The sequence below is a fragment of the Silene latifolia genome, chromosome Y (assembly GCF_048544455.1).
Source record: "Silene latifolia isolate original U9 population chromosome Y, ASM4854445v1, whole genome shotgun sequence".
In the NCBI taxonomy this organism is placed as follows: Eukaryota; Viridiplantae; Streptophyta; class Magnoliopsida; order Caryophyllales; family Caryophyllaceae; genus Silene; species Silene latifolia.
The window spans coordinates 319,464,796-319,483,097 of NC_133538.1; the positions used below are offsets into that span (position 1 = coordinate 319,464,796).

The following is an 18,302-nucleotide window of genomic DNA, read 5'->3' on the forward strand; positions in this document are numbered from 1 at the left end:
TGTATACTTTACTTCATAGTCTAAGAACTTTTTACTGATGTAGTAAATAGCTCTTTCTTCTTTGTCAACTGTTTGGGCTAACATAGCCCCCATCGCTGTATTTGTGACAGTTAGATATAGGGATAACAACAGCCCGGCTACTGGTGGGCTTAAAACTGGTGGAGAAGACAATACTTTATTTATGTTATCGAACGCGGCCTGACACTGGTCATCCCACATAACGTGTTCTCCGACCTTCAGTTGCTTAAAGATCGGCTCACAAATCATCGTCAACTTCGCGACGAAACGGCTTATGCATTGAACTCTTCCCAAGAAACCTCGAAATTCTTTCTCGGTCTGGGATGGGGCATTTCCATAATGGCTTTTATCTTTGATGGGTCTACTTCGATGCCACGATGGCTAACGATATGACCCAACAGTTTGCCAGAAGTGACCCCGAAAGCACACTTTTGCGGATTCAGTCTCATGTTGTACTTTCGCAATCTTTGAAAGAATTTTCGTAGCACCCCAAGATGGCCACTACATTCCTTTGACTTGAATATCATGTCATAGACATAAACTTCAACTTCTTTATGCATCATATCATGTAGCAACGTTGTTGCCGTTCTCTGGTACGTTGCCCCGACATTTATCTAACCGAAAGGCATTACTGTGTAATAATTGGTTCCCCATTGTGACGTAAATGTTGTCTTATGCATATCTTCCTCAGCTATCTTAATCTGATTGTAACCGGCATATCCATCCATGAAGGACAGTAATGCATGATTTGCAGTATTGTCAACCAAGATATGGATGTGAGGTAATGGAAAGTCGTCCTTCGGACTAGCTTTGTTCAGGTCTCGAAAGTCCATTCACACGCGAACTTTACCATCTTTTTTCGGTACTGGCACTACATTGGCGACCCAATCTAAATATTCTGACACCTTGATGAACCCGGCTTTGAGTTGTTTATCAATTTTTTCCTTAACCTTTAAAGACCTTTCTGAACGCATACTGCTTAGCTTCTGCTTTACTGGTTTGAACCCTGGTTTGATGAATCTTATGCTTTGAAATTTCCCTATCAATTCTCGGAATGTCTTTGTAAGACCATGCGAAAACATCTTTGAATTCAATCAGAAGGTCAATGAACCCTTGTCTCTCTACAGGATCTAAAGTAGCTAGTTCCTATCTTAAGCTCATGTGTTTCTAGGGTGGTTCCCACATTGATAATTTCAGTATCTTCGATCACCGAGTTTCTTTGGTCATATTCTTCTAACCCTCTAACCAATTGTGGAGGTGGTTCTACCTCCTCTTTTTCTTCTTCAACCTGTTCGCATTCAGCCTCATTTTCAATGCACTACTAAAAAAATTATTTTCAAAAATTGAATTGCAGTGTAAATAAAATAAGTCGTAAGCAAACCGGTTCATCTTATTATTATTGATTTAAAACTGCGCGAAGTGCGCTAACATTTGAGCCAACTGATCGAAGGTCAGCGACGAGACAACAGAGGAATCTGAGATAGGCCCAAGGATACCAGAATTTGAAATGGGTGCATTGAAAGGAAAGACTTGGGAGGGGGTGGCTTCGACACCTGACTCCTTAGATTCAAACTTAGGACTCTTATCAGACTCGGACTCAGACTTAGACTCAGACTTGGAACCGTCATCCAGCTTGAACATTTCTCCTTCTAAGGACAGTGGAACTGTTGGTCTGTAATATAGTAGTAATCTATACCCACCCTTGTTTTATCCTTTAGGTAAGACATCTTTCTTGCTGATCTAAACCACCACTGATGCCAAGCCTTTGGCACCTTTCCCACCTTTGTGGTATCCCAACCACAACGTGGTAATATGTATCCTACCATTAGGTCTTCTGAGGACCCAACCTTGTATGTGGGTGAGTTCTCGTCTGTGCCATTGAGGATTATGTATTTGGGAGGATAATTGATGAATGCTAGATAGTTCGAGGTTAACTTCTTCCTGTTTTCTTCTCTCTCTTGCTGCAATTTCAAAAACCAAAGTTGGGAATATCTTTCCTTCATTACCCTGTTCATCTCTTCATCGATTCTTATTGCCGAATTACGGATTCCTTGGAAGTTCACGGCAGTAGTGAGTTTGCTATAAGCGTCTCTCATTGTTTGGTGTTTAAGATTACTCGAGATCGGTTTCCCAATAACGTTATTTGTCTTAGTTTTTGGAACTACTTAATGAGGGAAGCCTCTGAGGTCGACCCATCACTAAGTGCCTCGACTAAAGTAAGTTCTTTTGAGGATCCCTTATCTGGAACATCCGTGGCAATAGCAGTGTGGTTCATCTTCTCAATTCGGTAGGGGCACCCAGATCGAGTCAAATGATTAGACTCAAGGACATCTTTCCTTAGCTTCAAGATTTCATCTTACGTTCGTGGGACGATTGCTCCTCTGGTAAGGTAAATATCATCTTCATTATCGTCCAAAATTCCATGGATTTTATTCCCACTCCGGAGAATGTATGGTGTGCAGTTGATACCGAAATCCTCAAGTCGAACTTCGTTCTTCGCACCTGGAAGGTACTCTGGGCAACTCACAAGTACTTTTCCTACAAAGAGATTTTTGGGCCGATGGTGGTCCTGGGCCGGAGGGTCATAGCGGATATTTTTAGAGAGTTTCAGTCGACTTTGCATGAGCTCGATTCGTTTCTCAAGTTCAGATATTTCCGATGGGGAAGTTATAGTTTTTTCCCCCCTCATCTTTTCTGCAATAGCCTCCAATCGAGCTATCATCAACTCCATAGTTTCACTCAGCTTAGTGACGGCAGTTTCCATTGCTTTTCTTCGGGGTTGAGATGGCCTTTCTTCAAGAAAAACCCTGAACCAATAAATACTCAAATCAAAATCCCCCGCACAAATAAGGACTCGACTCACAGACTTGATCATTGACTCAAACTTGACTCAAAGACAGAACTAGGCCCAGAAAATGAACTAAGTGGCTCAATTGTAAGGGGTCACATGAGATAGGGGTCTAGACCTAACCAGGGCTATGACTCGACTCAACTAACTTCTTGACTTGGACTTGACATCGACTTGGTGTGGCTAACCCATGAGTGAACCAAACATGGTTCATAGGCTTATGGAAAACGTCCTAGGTGGTCTACAATGGACGTTTTTGTGGCATGACTTTGACCAAATGGTCGACACGCTTTACTTGGACCCAAGAGGTGGCTTGGGCGACCCACTAGGGTCGTGTACTTGAAACGGTTCACTTGAACTCTTAATATGACTAGACATGACACGAAACATATTCTATGCTCGAGAAAGGGGAGAAATCCTTTCATAATTGATTGAAAATGGATGATTTGATGAGATTTTAAATGGGCAGCATGTCGGCTATAAAAAGCTCATTCTGTTCGGAAAAAACCTACATCTATTTCGGCAGCATTCCGAGTTTGAAAACATGCTTGATTTAAAGACGGTTTTCGAAAAAAATGATTTCACAAAACAGCTTGAAATTTTCGAAAAAGCATGGAGGATGATCACATAGCAGCACATAAGCATTCGCATATTAATCATGCATGAACCTAGACTCTTCTAAGTCTCGGTCGGTCCTCTAATTGGGTCTATGCGAATGATCCACCTTATCAAAGAAAGTCAAGCCTCCCATAAGCAGAAGTGTGCAACATGGTAAGAGCAAGTACTTAAAGATCCCGGCGGTACAATCTTGATATTTAAATCAGCATAGTGTATGTCACCTCCTAACCATTGAAATGGACCCAATGGGTGAGGTGGTCCTCTTAAAGCCTCAAATGGGTGATGCATATATGCAAAATAAATCATAGTGTTAGTCCTATTAGCCATTATTTTCCTTTTTAAGTTACAACTCCCCAGCGGAGTCGCCAAAATGTGGATGTGAGGATTTGATCATAATCCACGGGGTTGAACATCGTTTTGTAGTCGCCACCAAATTTAAGGTAATTTGGGAACCATTTTTGAAAAGAGATTTGACTTCGTCGTCGAAAGTACGTGATGGGAAGTTCGTTAATAAAACACCCACCCCCGCCCGTTGCAATAACGACCTCTACTTGGGACTATGATGGCTAATTGGATAAGACTACGATTGTTGTATGAGAGTGCAAAACGCCATTTTGATCCTAACATGTGAGCTTGGTTTCTAATCGTTTAATGCATCTAATCTACTTTGTCCAAGTGATTTAGCATGTGAGGTTGATTTCAGCTGTACTAACAAGCATTCACGACATGGCTTAGACGAGAGTGGGGGAGCCGTTGGGGAGCTAAACAATTACAACCCAGACGATTCTCGTCGACTCGATTTGCAAACAATTGAATTAAAGATACAACTCGATCTAAATACAATTGCTAGACATGGACACACGACTCACGCTTGACACGTCTATCTAGGCGTCTTAAAAAATTTGCCAATACTGAGGCCATGGCTCACATAAGATTTTGTCTTAGCCTCATCATTGTTTTGCGTACTCACTTCGATTTAATTAATTAAATACTTCAATTTAAGCAACTAAAGCAAAGGTTTTGTAAAATCATTTTGACTCAAAATAAAGGACTAACTTGACTCATACTTAAAGTACAAATTACATTGCTTGAAATGAATCACAATAATTACAACGATTAAATAACAATAACAATTGAAATAAACCTCAATAATTATACAAAACAAAACAAAACGAACAAAAGTGGCACGAAGGCCGAGACAACACACGGCCATACACACGGCCAAACATGGGTGATTATGGACTATTCTAGTCATCGAGTGTCATGAATCGGATGCTATGCAGGCGCAATTCAACTAGCGAGAAATCGTCGTAAGACGAGATGAATTCATTTAAACTTTTAAAGAAATCCATTTAAAATCCTATGTCGGGTTTTGTATGACCTATTAATGTGTAATTCATTTAACATGCATTCTACATATTAATTTGGTCAAGTTATGATTTAACAATGATAAACGATACAAATAAACATACATGTATCATAAATCAAATAAAGCAAATCTAACATGTGAACTAATCTTAACTATTTCATAATTAAAACTAGAACAAGTCATTAAAAAATGTGAAAACGATCTTATTACTTAGTAATTAAAATTAGGCAAAAGCAAATCATGTGAGAATGAAATAAACTAACTAAAATTTCATTTTAATTAATTTAAAACATGTTATTGTCATAAAATTAACAAACTGTTTCGTTTTATAATTTAAACATGATAATTTTTCTAACTAAACATGTTATCGTCATAAATTGAAAGACAAGCATATGATTAACTAATCCTAACAACAATTAATCCGCATCATTAACAACAAATAATTACGAAACATTAACTAATGAAACGATAATTAACGAATAATGGAAAAAACGAGACAAAAAGAACATGGGGCCGTGACATACGCGAGAAGAAAGAGGAGAACAGAGACGGGATTTTGTGCACCCTCAACTTACATATTGACTTGGACACCACTCGGGATCCCGTATGCAAGTGTTTCTTAGAAGGTGCGTCTTCGACGATTGTAAAACAAATATCGAAACAATTTAACAAAATCAATTTCGAAAACAAAAACAATTTCTCGCGTAAAAGGCACTTCGTGCAGCGATTTTCAAACGAAGTTTGTGACTTCGTTTCTTACTCAAATTTAAATCCGAAAGATGTTCTGGAATCCTTAGACTCCAAATATTCAAAATTTAGCAAAAAACCAGAGGTAAAAACGGTTGTAAAAGGACGAGAATTGGATGAGAACTGGTGTTGTCCAGAACGCGAGAGAACACGAATAAGAGAGCAAGAGAGCAAATCGATGCTCTAATGTTCGTCTAATCTCTTGTGTGAACGTTGAGCTTTGTTTGTGGGTATGAGGGGAGTTTTGGGTTGCTTTGTTATGTGAGAACGGAAGGCAATGGCTAGGGTTTCGCGAGCTCTCAAAACCGTGTTGTTTCGTCCCCCTTTTCATTGTGTGTGGTGTTTGTTTATATAGGAAACGGGATTGGGGTGGTAGGTTTAGGTTCTTTGGCTATTATGGAGGGTTAGGGGTTGGCTTATGGAAGGGGTAAACGAATTTAGTTGAGATATGGAGTATGGAAGGATATAGTTTCGGTTTTGGAAAGGATAAAGAATAAGCTTGTGTTCGGTTTTTGTGGAGATTTCGTGAGCTGGTATGATCTGTGGAAATATCTTTCTTTACTTGGGGAGTAAGTAAGAAAAGATAGGGGAATGAGTTGGATGGGTGTCGAGGTAGAAACAGGCTCGGGTTGTCCCCTGTTTTGGCGCGGCAAAACAGGGTATGGGTTGGGGGTTGTGGGTTGTGAGTTGTAGGTTTGATGCGGATTTTGGTGTGGGTTTGAGCTAGATTGGGTGTTGGGTATGGGTCAGGATAAGTGTTGGGTTAGTGGGCTAGGTGGTGGTGTGGTCTAGGCTGGGTTGGGTGGTGGTTTGGGTGTCGGGTTGGGCTACGAAAAACAGGGGAAGGGGTGTGGTTGGGTGTCGGGTTTGGGGAAGAAAAAAGGAAGGGGATGGGTGGTGGTATAGGAGTACGAACCTGGGACCAAGGGGATGGGTTTGCACCAAAGCTATGCCCTCGAAACTCGTGCTCAAAATCGTTCAGAAATCAAGCTTAAAACCGTCTCAAAAAACCTCGTTTAAAACTGCTTTTAAATCTAATTTTTCAAACTAAATAAAGCGATAAAACACGAAACCGTCACATATCTCATTTCAAATAAATTGAAAATAAATACTTTGAATAATAAAATATTTTTCGAATAAATTATAAAAGCTTTAAATTTTAAATAAACTCGAAAATATGAAAACCGATGAAATAAATTTCATTTATTTCGAAATTATATAAATTTCATTTAAATTATAAAACCGTCAAATAACGCTTGTCCCGCATCACAAAACAAAATACGCTAACAAGGTTATGTAAGTAAACATTTGTCTTATCATCATCGGGTGTTTTGTCGGGATTTCTGTAAATTCCAATATCGACGAATATGGGTATCTACAGCTGTTAGTTTACGACAAAGTCGAGATTCATTCATAGTCCAATCCAAATAGGCTATAGAGTACCAGATTCAAATAAGTTTTTTTACTCTTTCTTTTTATTTTATTCTTTTATTTTGTCTTTTATTTATTTTCACTATTTTATTATATTGACTAACCTAGTTAATTTGTCCTTATAAAATTTGTATTGTCTTGTATAAAGCTGTCTTTTAACATTCTTTTTACTCAATTTTCGTCAAATATATAATATTAAAAATAAATAGTAGAGGTCGTTAGTCTGATGGGCGGTCCGGGTGCCTAACACCATCCCTGACCGTACCTTTACCGCCGAATCCGCAATCTTTGATTCAAACCGGAGTGACGGATCAGTCCCCACAACAGGAATTAAAAGGGGCCTTTTCCGTTAAAGTTTTTTTTGTATGTTTTTTTTTTATAAAACCTACTGGCGACTGCATATTATTTATTTATTTTTAAAAAGAGTTTTTTTTCACGGATCTTAGGGGGCGATTCTGCTTGGGACTTAATAGGAGGGTAAGACTTAAAATTTATTTGTAATATTATATATTAACTTTTTTTCTTGGTAATGCATATGACAAAGAAGTACGGAGTATTTGTCACAAATGAAGTATTAACCTGTTAATCATATCGTGTCAAAAATTCAATCAAATTGGTCGTGCGCAGGGGCGGATCCAGGAATTAAAAGTATGTAGGGCTAGGTCGAAGTCGGTTCTCAGTTGTCATGTGAAGTTATATGGTTGCATGTATGTAAACTCCATGTAGTTTATTGTCGTAGCCTTGACCAATGGCAAAACCACTTTAATTAGAATTATACGATACTAATTTTTTCTTATAAAATATCCGAACAAGTTTTTAAAAAGTATTTACTCGTATAAAAATATTTTAGTTGCTTAGTAAATTAAATTAACAAACCATCTTATCTTACTATCCCGTCTTCCTTTTTGAAATACGGAGTATTCGTGTTTTTTTAATTGTTAAAATGACTAATACTAACCTTTTTGGAATTCAACTTAATGATGCAAGTATTTATCAGTAACTTTCTTTACAAACAAAGACCATATTGTTACGATTTAATTAATGCGGCAACAAAAAATAGGAAAAAACACAAGTTAAATACAAAGAGTATTGAAAGGACAAAAATAAGCAAAAATTGAGGGCAGTAGGTATCGAACCAGCGCCTAGCATAAATCTCACAACCTTATGATTGCACCTTTTACCAACTACACTACTCTATTTTGCTGAATATGTAATGAACTATAAGATATTAACTCTGAAAATGGGTTGGGTTGTAGCCCATACAGCCCAGTAGCTGGATCCGCCCCTCCTGCGTTGTGCGTACGTTATCTCCACATAGAGAAAAGTTTTTTTTTTTTTTTTTTTTTGACAGCAACAAATAGCATAGCTTACAACAGAGTTTCTTGAGCAAGATTATGAGCTATCCTATTCACTCCCCTAGGACAGAAGCTAAGAGAGCAACAGTGAAAACAAGACACAATAGACTTAATATCCTGGACAATGCAAGCAATAGACGCAATAGGCTTATCCGCACCGGCCACCTACAAAACCAAGACAAGACAATCCGTAACCAGTCTAACGTGAAGATACCCTTCCTCCAAGGCCCATTTTAACGCCTGGATTGCAGCCTGACCTTCAGCTTGCAGGGCAGAAGAGGCAAACAAGCGAGCATGCGCAGAAATCCTTAAAATCCCATCACCGTCCAATAAGAACCACCCCATGCAAGAACTTCTATCAGCCCTCCAAGCAGCATCACACTTAACAGTACAAACATTTCCACACGTAGGCCTCCCAACAATCCAATAGGGAAATGAGTTTCTAATTCTCTTTGCTAGACCAAAATCAGAAGAGAAGTCCAACACAGACGCTTGAAGGAGGCAAGCGTCCTTATTGCACACAGCCTCATTCATACACTCAATGTCACCAAGAATAGAATTGAGGGCACCCATAGGCCATGGGCGACGACTCCTGAAGACCATATCATTCCTGCAACACCAAATTCTCCAAAGGGTAGCGATAAGAGGAAAAAGGAGGGAGTTAGGATCTGGGCCAATTAAGAAATACTTGACCCAGTTTATGACCCAAATCCTGACATTAATATCCACCCCCCCAGTGATTCTAATTCCTAAAGGGCAGCCAAACCAAAGAGCTTTTGCAAAGCTACAATCTCTGAAAAGGTGAGAGATAGATTCCACACAAGTAGGTAAGCCTTCGCAGAGAGTACAAGAGGAACGCCAACTCATCGTGCGCTTGAGAAATTCAGACCCCACGGGAAGGGCATTAGCCATAAATTTCCATAAAAACACCCTTAGTTTGTGAGAAATAGGCAACTTCCACAGCTTTGATTTGCAGAAGGCCACAATGGTAGGAGGCATTCTAGAGCGATCAGCACCCGTGGTAGGTCCATCAGATAAGGCCTTAGCAACATAGTAACCCGACTTGACAGTGTAGACACCATGCTTAGAAAATTTCCAATGGAATGAGTCATCCAAAGGTTGACACGGGATATAAGTTTCGAGGATTTTCTTTGTAACTTCCTCACCCGGATCGAAGCCAAGAGAGGAAAGATCCCATCTTCAGTGATTATCGTAAAGGTCACCTACCAAGAGCGTGGAGTCAGAAGGAACGTCAAAAGAATCTCCGCAAAGATCATGAAGACTACAACCCTCTATCCATTTACTCTTCCAAGCATTAAGTCGAGATGAAGATCCAATTGACCAAGCAATGTTATTGAAGATAAGATCGGAACCCCAGACAAGACTTTTGAGAGCCCATGACGACGCATTGGGAGCCTTCCAACGATTCTGGAATAAATTATCATCAAGGATACCAAGCTTGGGACCAATCACCATACTAATAAGACTTCCCGGATCACATAAGATTCTCCAAGCATATTTAGCAAGGAGGGCTTGGTTAAAGCAACTAATATTGCGAAGACCAAGACCCCCTTCTCCCACGGGCCTACTAAGAAAGTCTTTACTACACCAATGAATAGACTTATTAGTTCTAGTTCACCTCCACCAAAAATGCACCATCAAAGACTGAAGTTTTGATGTTACACTTACCGGTATGCGAAATACCGATAGAGAGAAAAGGGATAGTGAAGAGAGAACAGAATGAATAAGAGTCAGTTTACCAGCCGAAGAAAGAAGAATATTATTCCAAGAGGATAGCCTTCGCTTAGTTTTTTCGACAAGAAAAGTAAAAAGCTCCCTCTTAGAAGACTCAATACTCGTTGGTAAGCCAAGATAGTTACCAAGATCATGCTTAGGAGCTAGTTTAAAGTTAGTCAAGCACTTTTTGACCATCATGAGTGAGCAATTTGGACTGAAAAGAATAGAGGACTTATATTTATTAAGGCATTGTCCAGAGGCAGCACAATATTCATCGATAAGGTTCATAAGAAAGTCCATATTCTCATAGTCACCACGAAGAAAGAAGAGTGAATCATCTGCAAACAAAAGGTAGGAGATTTCCGGACCGTTCTTACATATCTTAATACCCTTAACAAGATTACCATCCTGGGCATAGAGAATCATTTGGGATAAGACTTCCGTGCACAGCGCAAAAATATAGGGGGATAAAGGATCACCTTGCCGAATCCCACAGCAAGGTTCAACATTTTCCATAGGAGCACCATTAATTAGGATTTCATAGGAAACAGTTTCAATAGTACTCATAATGAGATGAACCATAGAGTCAGGCAAATTTAAGGAAGAAAGCACCCCTCTTATGAAATTCCAGTTTAGTCTATCATATGCTTTACTCATATCAGCCTTTAATGCCATCATAGCCTTCTTGCCAGAGCTCTTATGATTGATGACGCGTGAAGAATTTCTTGGGCAATAACAATATTATCCGCAATACTTCTATTAGGAACAAAGGCACTTTGAAATGGACTAACTAGACCATCCATAACCCCTTTTAATCTATGAGCTATGCACTTTGTGACAATTTTCATTATAACATTGCAGAGGCTAATCGGCCGAAAATCCTCAACTCTCTCAGGGCAATCATTTTTTGGAATAAGGACAATAAAAGTTTTATTAAAATCCTTAAGAACAGTACCCGAGTTGAGAATAATGAGAGCTCCACTAATAACATGATTCTTAACAATAGACCAATACTTCTGGTAGAAGGCCGCAGGAATCCCGTCAGGACCCGGAGATTTTAGGGGTCCCAATTGAAAAACAGCCTGACAAACTTCATTTTTTGAGTATACACGGCCCAACTTGGCTCTCTCCTCCATGCCCACTTTACGCTTAAGACTGTCAAATAAATAACCGTAATTATTTATGTAACTTTTAAAACACTCAGGCTCAGCATCAGACTTAAAGATATTAGAGAAGTATGTATTAAACAATCCACCAATCTCCTTCATATCAAAAGTCCATTCATTAGACTCCTTCTTAATACCCAATATAAGATTAGCACCAGATCGTCCTTTAACCCAATTGAAAAAATATTTAGTGCACGTGTCACCCTCACAATTCCATTTCAATTTGGTACGTTGACGCCAATAAGTACCCGCCAAAGTAGAGAATTCCATCAGCTTTTTATGACATAACTCGTAGTTAATGGTGTCACCACCATTCTCAATATCCAAAAGAAAGGACTCCAGGTCTTGATCAAAAGCACTCCACTGTAGACCCCATTCATCTTTTTTGTTACAAGCCCAGACTCTAAAAGCGTTGTTTATACGACGTAATTTTGACAAAAGAGCATGAGAAGCATCACCCTTAACTGTCCTTCCCCAGTTATCTTTAACCAGGCCACTACATTCAGCATAATCAAAGCACCAAGCCTCACATAGAGAAAAGTTAAAACGAACACCTAAACCAGTCTTGATTGTTGTTACATATTCTCTAATTACAAACTAGTGTTGTTTCTATGCCATTTCCTTGTTCTTTCTCTAACTTTTTTGTTTTTTGTTTTTTTATCTCTTTACAATCTATATTTTGTTTATTGTATATATATATAAGACAAAAAGGTGTAGGCTTTCCGTAAGCCAATATTACGCCACTCTAAGCTATTCTAATGTATCCTTGGTAAAGTACGTTGTATAATTAGAAGGTCCATTCGACCGACTAGGCCTTACACGTATTTTCAACCTCATGATGTCGTGATTTGGCAACTCGCCTGGTCCATATGACTGGGTGAGCACAAAAGCGAGATATGCTCTCGTGGTGTTTTAATGTCATGAGTACTCAATTTCCTACCCACAAACTTAACCCTATAATATATGTATCTTGTTTCTTGATATTTTCTTTAATCATAGGACTTTTTTTTAGTGATCTCATCATTAAGGCTTAGTTTGGTAAAACTGACTGAAAAGGTACCTGAAACCTGATAAGGTGACTGAAATTAAAAAGGTACCTGAAAAGTTAGCTGAAAATTGGAAACCGATAAGGTAGCTGATTAATTGTAAAGTGTTTGGTAAAACTAACTGAAAAGGTAACTGATTTTTTTGTAAAATGACATAAAAGGACATTAATAATTATAATAAATTAATTTAAATAAAGGGTAAATATGTAAAGTAAAAAATTTCAGCTACCTGAAACTTTAAAAAGCTACCTGGAGTAGCTTTTCATGTCAGGTACCTGAAAAGTCATTTCAGGTACCTGAAATGACTTTGCCAAATAGCACTAGGTAAAACAACTACCTGGAATATTAGTCAAATCAGGTTGCTTGGTCAAATCAGGTACCTGAAATGCCTTGCCAAACATAGCCTAATACAGAGTAGAATTAAATAGACATAAAAAAAAGTAGCTATGATTGCCATGCATGAATATACGTCTGAAAATTGCAAGTAATTTTGGTAATGCTTTGTTGTGCGTGCTTTGTGTTGTAAGTAGACCTGTCAAACGGGTCGGGCGGGTTGGGTCTCGGATCGGGTCATTCGGGTCGGGTCAGAATACGGGTCGGGTCGAGTTATACGGGTCACGGATCGGGTTAGATTCAGAAAACGGGTCAAGAAATAATTTCAAATGTCTTTTTTAAATGATTTTTTTAATTTAAAAAATATTTTTTAAAAATGTAAATCATATTTAAAATTAATATTTTAATCATATTCAACGTTTACATTAATTATATTGACATAATTATTAAAATAAAGTTTTTGTAATAATTATTTTATTATTAAATATTATAAAAGTTATATAAAATTTGTTTTTGTAATTTTATGTAATAAAAAAAATACTTTTTTAACTATTTTTTTCAAATATAATATATAAATATTAATATTTTAATAAAATTCTTGATTTACCTTTGACCCAACGGGTCGACCCGTTCGTGTCGGGTCTCGACCCTAAAATAACGGGTCATTTCGGGTTCGGGTCAAACGGGTCGCGGGTCGAAAAAACCGGGTTTATAACCCTAAAAACGGGTCGGGTCGAGTTTTCGGGTCGGGTCGAATTTTGACAGGTTTGAGTGTAAGATAGCCATATGCCCTAACTTGTCGAGTAACACGCGTAGTCCGTCTTTTGAAAAAAGGAGACTAGATCCTTGCATTAACTCTCAGTGTCTCCCAGTCCAACAAAAAAAAAGTATCAGTGTCTTACATGGATCGTCTAGTCTCACTAGCCATTAAGGCCCTGTTCTTTCTGACTTAATTTCAGCTCACTTCAGTTCAGTTCAGCTCTATTCAGTTCAGTTCAGCTCAGTTCAGTTCAGCTCAGCTCTATTCAGTTCAGCTTAGCCCAGCTCAGTTCAGTTTAGCTCAGCTCAGCTCAGTTCAGCTCCACTAAATTCAGGCCATTTCAATTTTGCACATGTTAAACTTCATAGTTTTTATTAATAGTTTTTAATATTATTTATTTATTTATTTTTTATTATAATTATTATTATTTTATTAGTATTAGTATTATTTTATTATTATTATTATTATTATTATTATTATTATTATTATTATTATCATTAATTTATTATTAATTAATGATCCTCATTATTGTTATCATTTTGAATATTATAGTTATTAAAATCAATAATATTCATATTAATAAAATTATTAAAATTAATAATATTACAAATAATATTATTATTATTATTAATATGAATATGAATATTAATTATTAATAATATGATTAATAACATTGTTAATTTTAATATTACTATTATTAATACCTAATTGTTTTTTCATATACGGACTTTAATCTTTCACATACACTTTTTCATAAACGTTTTAGTTTGTACCCTTTTCACCTAAAACTGAACCAAATGCTCTTGAATCAATATTTTTCCCTAAAACTTAATTTAATTGCTCAAATGATTTAAAACTTACAAGATGGATTCTAATTTATCAAATAATAAATTAATTTACTTGTTTATCAATTATTAATATTATTTGTTGAGTTTTAATTAATCAATCAAATTTTATTTGTTGGTTAAAGATGAAATTAGGGTCACTTTGTCGTTTTTATTTATCTAATTAATAAAATTAGGATTGTTGTTGCTTCGTGGTGGCTACCTAATCACTCAAATCAGGATGATATATGGCTAGACTTTGAACAACATTCTAGCAAAGTGGTGCTATATTATTTCACCTAATAAAATTGATGATGTACTGTGGTTTATGGTGGCTACCTAGTTAATCACTTAAATTATTATAATTACTAGTATTAATCTTAATTTAGTAATGTTCTTCTTCTTCTTGTTATAGTAGTAGTAGTAGTAGTAGTAGTCGTCGTCCTAGTAATAATAATAATAATAATAATAATAATAATAATAATAATAATAATAATAATAATAATAATAATAATAATAATAATAATAATAATAATAATAATAATAATAATAATAATAATAATAATAATAATAATAATAATAATAATAATAATAATAATAATAATAATAATAAATAATTTATTATTATTATTATTATTATTATTATTATTATTATTATTATTATTATTATTATTATTATTATTATTATTATTATTATTATTATTATTATTATTATTATTATTATTATTATTATTATTATTATTATTATTATTATTATTATTATTATTATTATTATTATTATTATTATTATTATTATTATTATTTCACTTAAATTTCAAATTTATTCGATTCAGTCACCGTCATTCGGTTGATTCGATTCGGCTCTAAAAAGCCAGAAAGAACAGGGCCTAAGTACAGACATGCTTACATTAATCACAATATCCAATGTACTAACATTGATCATGTATATATCATTTTTAAATTCTTTTTTTTTCTTTTTCTTCTTGTAAGAAGGGGACTTATGTAGAAATATGTATATCGTCTCACACATCGAGTCTTTTCATCAGTTTCTAAGCAACTCTCCCAGATTTATACTTCTGAGTCATGTCAACCAGTTTGAAAAGAAAAAACAAAGAGTAGGAACAAATAAGTCAATAAAACCAGAAAATCGTTTATGACATTAGCAATAAAAAAAAGGATTAATCCACGTCAAGGGTCTAATTAGAATAAGGCCGTCTTAGTCCTTTTTGAGTTGCATAAATAAAAAATAAAAGAGCATATGTCATTTTTATTAGTCACTTGTTCTACTTTTTACCCTTAACTAGTAGAATAGACTCGAAATAATTTAGGGCGTATCTCTTTAGTTTAGATCAATCAACCTCTTAGAATTAGCCTAAACGAGGGCGTGCATTTGACCACCTTTTCCATCTCCTGTGGTGTGATAATTCCTTGATCGCCGTGTCTCTAGCTAGGTGACCTATAGTTTTGGAGACTCCATCTTTCTACCCGATTCGCCAAATTTCCATGACTACCAAATGAGCACAACTCTCTATCTACCAGATTCGTCAATTTTCTATATTTCAAATGACTACTAGATTCGTCAATTTCCCACATGAGCACAAATTGCTTTCTACCAGATTCGTCAACTTCCCATATCTCAAATGACTACTAGATGAGCACAATCTCATATGATCGACCATTTTAGCAAATATTGTCATCAAATTCCAATTGATGCTAGAAAACTAGCTCAAACATATTCAAACCAGATTTTTAGTACACCCGTGCCCAAACTTACCAATTATGATACGGGAACACTCCATACATGATGTTAAAACAAGAGAGGTAGCGACTAGTCCGTTAGAATGAACTTAAGATATGAGTACAAGTACCAATAAAAGCTCAAAAATTATCGATTTTATCACATAAAAATCAATAAACATACCAAATTAATCAAAATTAATCATGCAACTTTAGATATGATGTTCATATTATGTATACAGCATTATGGAAAAATTTCATGCCATAAAATTCAATTTAGCTATTTTTGCTAAAGATAGTCACTATTTATATCATTTTAACCATTAAAATTATAAATCATGCGTAATAAATCACATTTATCTCAAATTTTACATACAATATGTAAAATATGCATGTGACATCATATTAAAATTTTATGGCCTGTTTCAAAGTTTAACTATTTTTAGTCATTTAACCTCCATTTATACCATTTTTAACACATAAAAATCATAAATCATGCAATATTAATCACATTAGTACGAAATTTTACATACAATACATAAAATATGAATGTTAGGTCATACTAAAAAATCACGACCAGTAGTGAATTTTAACTATTTTTAGTAAATAAAAGTTTATTTTACTCATAAAAATGTAATTATTTCACTAAAAATTATTAAAATAAGCAATAATCATCCATAAATCATCAATATGACCTAAAAATATTTTCGAACCAGAATGTATAACATGCAAAAATTTTCGTGGCTTTATCCTTATAAATCACAAAATATCTAGTTTTAATTAAGTTACATCTAACTCGGAAAAACCAAACCGATTATGCATGCAACACCAAAGCTCTGATACCAATGATTAGGTTTATATACCCCTATTAGACTCATCTAATTCATTTTATAAAATACCCATAATTTATATTTATGTGGATCTAGTGCATGCATAACAAAATAATGAAATATAAGGAGAAAATCATTTTTCTTGCATACAATATGGTTCAAAATTTGGGCACAAATAAGAACATCTTCCTTATTTGTTCTTGAGCTTAAATGTAATGGATGATCCTCCAAGATCTTCAATTCTCAAATATAGAGACACTCCTCTTAGTTGCACCCAAGACTAACCCAAAAACTAATACAATTACTAACTAGATAATATGTATTAGTTACCTTAAATATTAATTCTAATATTATTATTATTACTACTCTAGTAATATGAATGCATTATTAGAATTATTGAACAAGTTTTAGAATTAAAACTAATATGTCATCATCATGACGGAGGTGTCACTTTTGAAATCAAGATACTCTTGATAAAATGTGACTTCCTTTTAAACTCGTAATATGAGTTTGCAACATGAAACCTCTTTTTAATATGTATGGACGTTAATTAAGTTGTATAATAACCGCAAAAATCATTGTAAGCTTATGTAGGTGAATTGGTAAATCATGTTACCAATAATTAATTCCTTCAAAGAAACCGCTTTCTATGAAAGAATAAAACAAGTATAACAATAAATAGAGAAAGGAGGATGTAGTGCGCGATGTCATACATTTATGAGAATGAATGAAAAATAGGAAAAATTAACATTCAATGTTTTAATTTTACTTGTGAAACATCTTTAACAAGTTTTAACATTTATATAATGATCTCCCACTAAATTATATAAATGATTCCAAGACCCAAATATTAAACAAAAATGAGCATCGCTTGGGCGAAACATCCCATAATTGTGTAAATTCGGTAAGTCATGTTGACTAATTCTACCTCTAGAACTCTTGGTCGACGAATTTCCTTAAATCCATCTACTAGCCCCGGAACACCAGACCATCTTATATCCCGTTGAGTCCAACCAATTTTGATGTGTAATAACCGCTTACCACCCTACTTACTCAACGTAAAAAGATACACCCCGCTTGGGCGAGCGTGGCTCTAATGAATAAGAGATTCATAGGTGTTACTAATTGGTAAGGCTAATCTCAATTTTAGTTATGTGAAAGATCTTGTCAATTTAGTCATGAATTCCCTATAAGTGAACTAAGTCGGTGAATGTAAATGACGTGAATTGACAATCGCGAAGAAAAAATGCATGTGAATGATGATTTTGGCATGCGCGAAAATAAAAACAAGCAAACAAGTAAGCATATGAATAAATCCTAGTATGGCCACCTAGTTAATAAAAAACTAGACTATTACATTTCGGAAACCAACTCCTTGGTCCGTTGCCTCTTCATTCCATAAGTGGCTCCTTCTTGTGGGATTTGGAACACCTTCCAAAAATAGACTCCGTCTTGATGTAATCCGTCTTTTGGAAACGCCGGT

General features: G+C 35.5%; 1 protein-coding gene across 1 annotated transcript; it reads right to left on the minus strand.

The window, feature by feature from the left end:
* Positions 1 to 2,374: 2,374 nt before the first annotated feature.
* Positions 2,375 to 10,798, minus strand: LOC141631265 (uncharacterized). The gene is made up of 5 exons (XM_074443959.1): positions 10,076 to 10,798; positions 9,614 to 9,814; positions 8,591 to 9,469; positions 8,403 to 8,503; positions 2,375 to 2,825 (listed from the first exon to the last, which is right to left on the minus strand). The coding sequence occupies exons 1-5, from the start codon at positions 10,796 to 10,798 to the stop codon at positions 2,375 to 2,377; spliced, it is 2,355 nt and encodes a 784-aa protein (XP_074300060.1).
* Positions 10,799 to 18,302: the final 7,504 nt, after the last annotated feature.

Coding starts and splice junctions, on each gene's coding strand:
- LOC141631265 (XM_074443959.1), bottom strand. CDS start 10,798: ATGGCATTAAAGGCTGATATGAGTAAAGCATATGATAGACTAAACTGG. Junction 9,470..9,613: donor CTTCTGACTCCACGCTCTTG/GTAGGTGACCTT, acceptor AAATTTTCTAAG/CATGGTGTCTACACTGTCAA. Junction 8,504..8,590: donor TGGAGGAAGGGTATCTTCAC/GTTAGACTGGTT, acceptor TGCATTGTCCAG/GATATTAAGTCTATTGTGTC.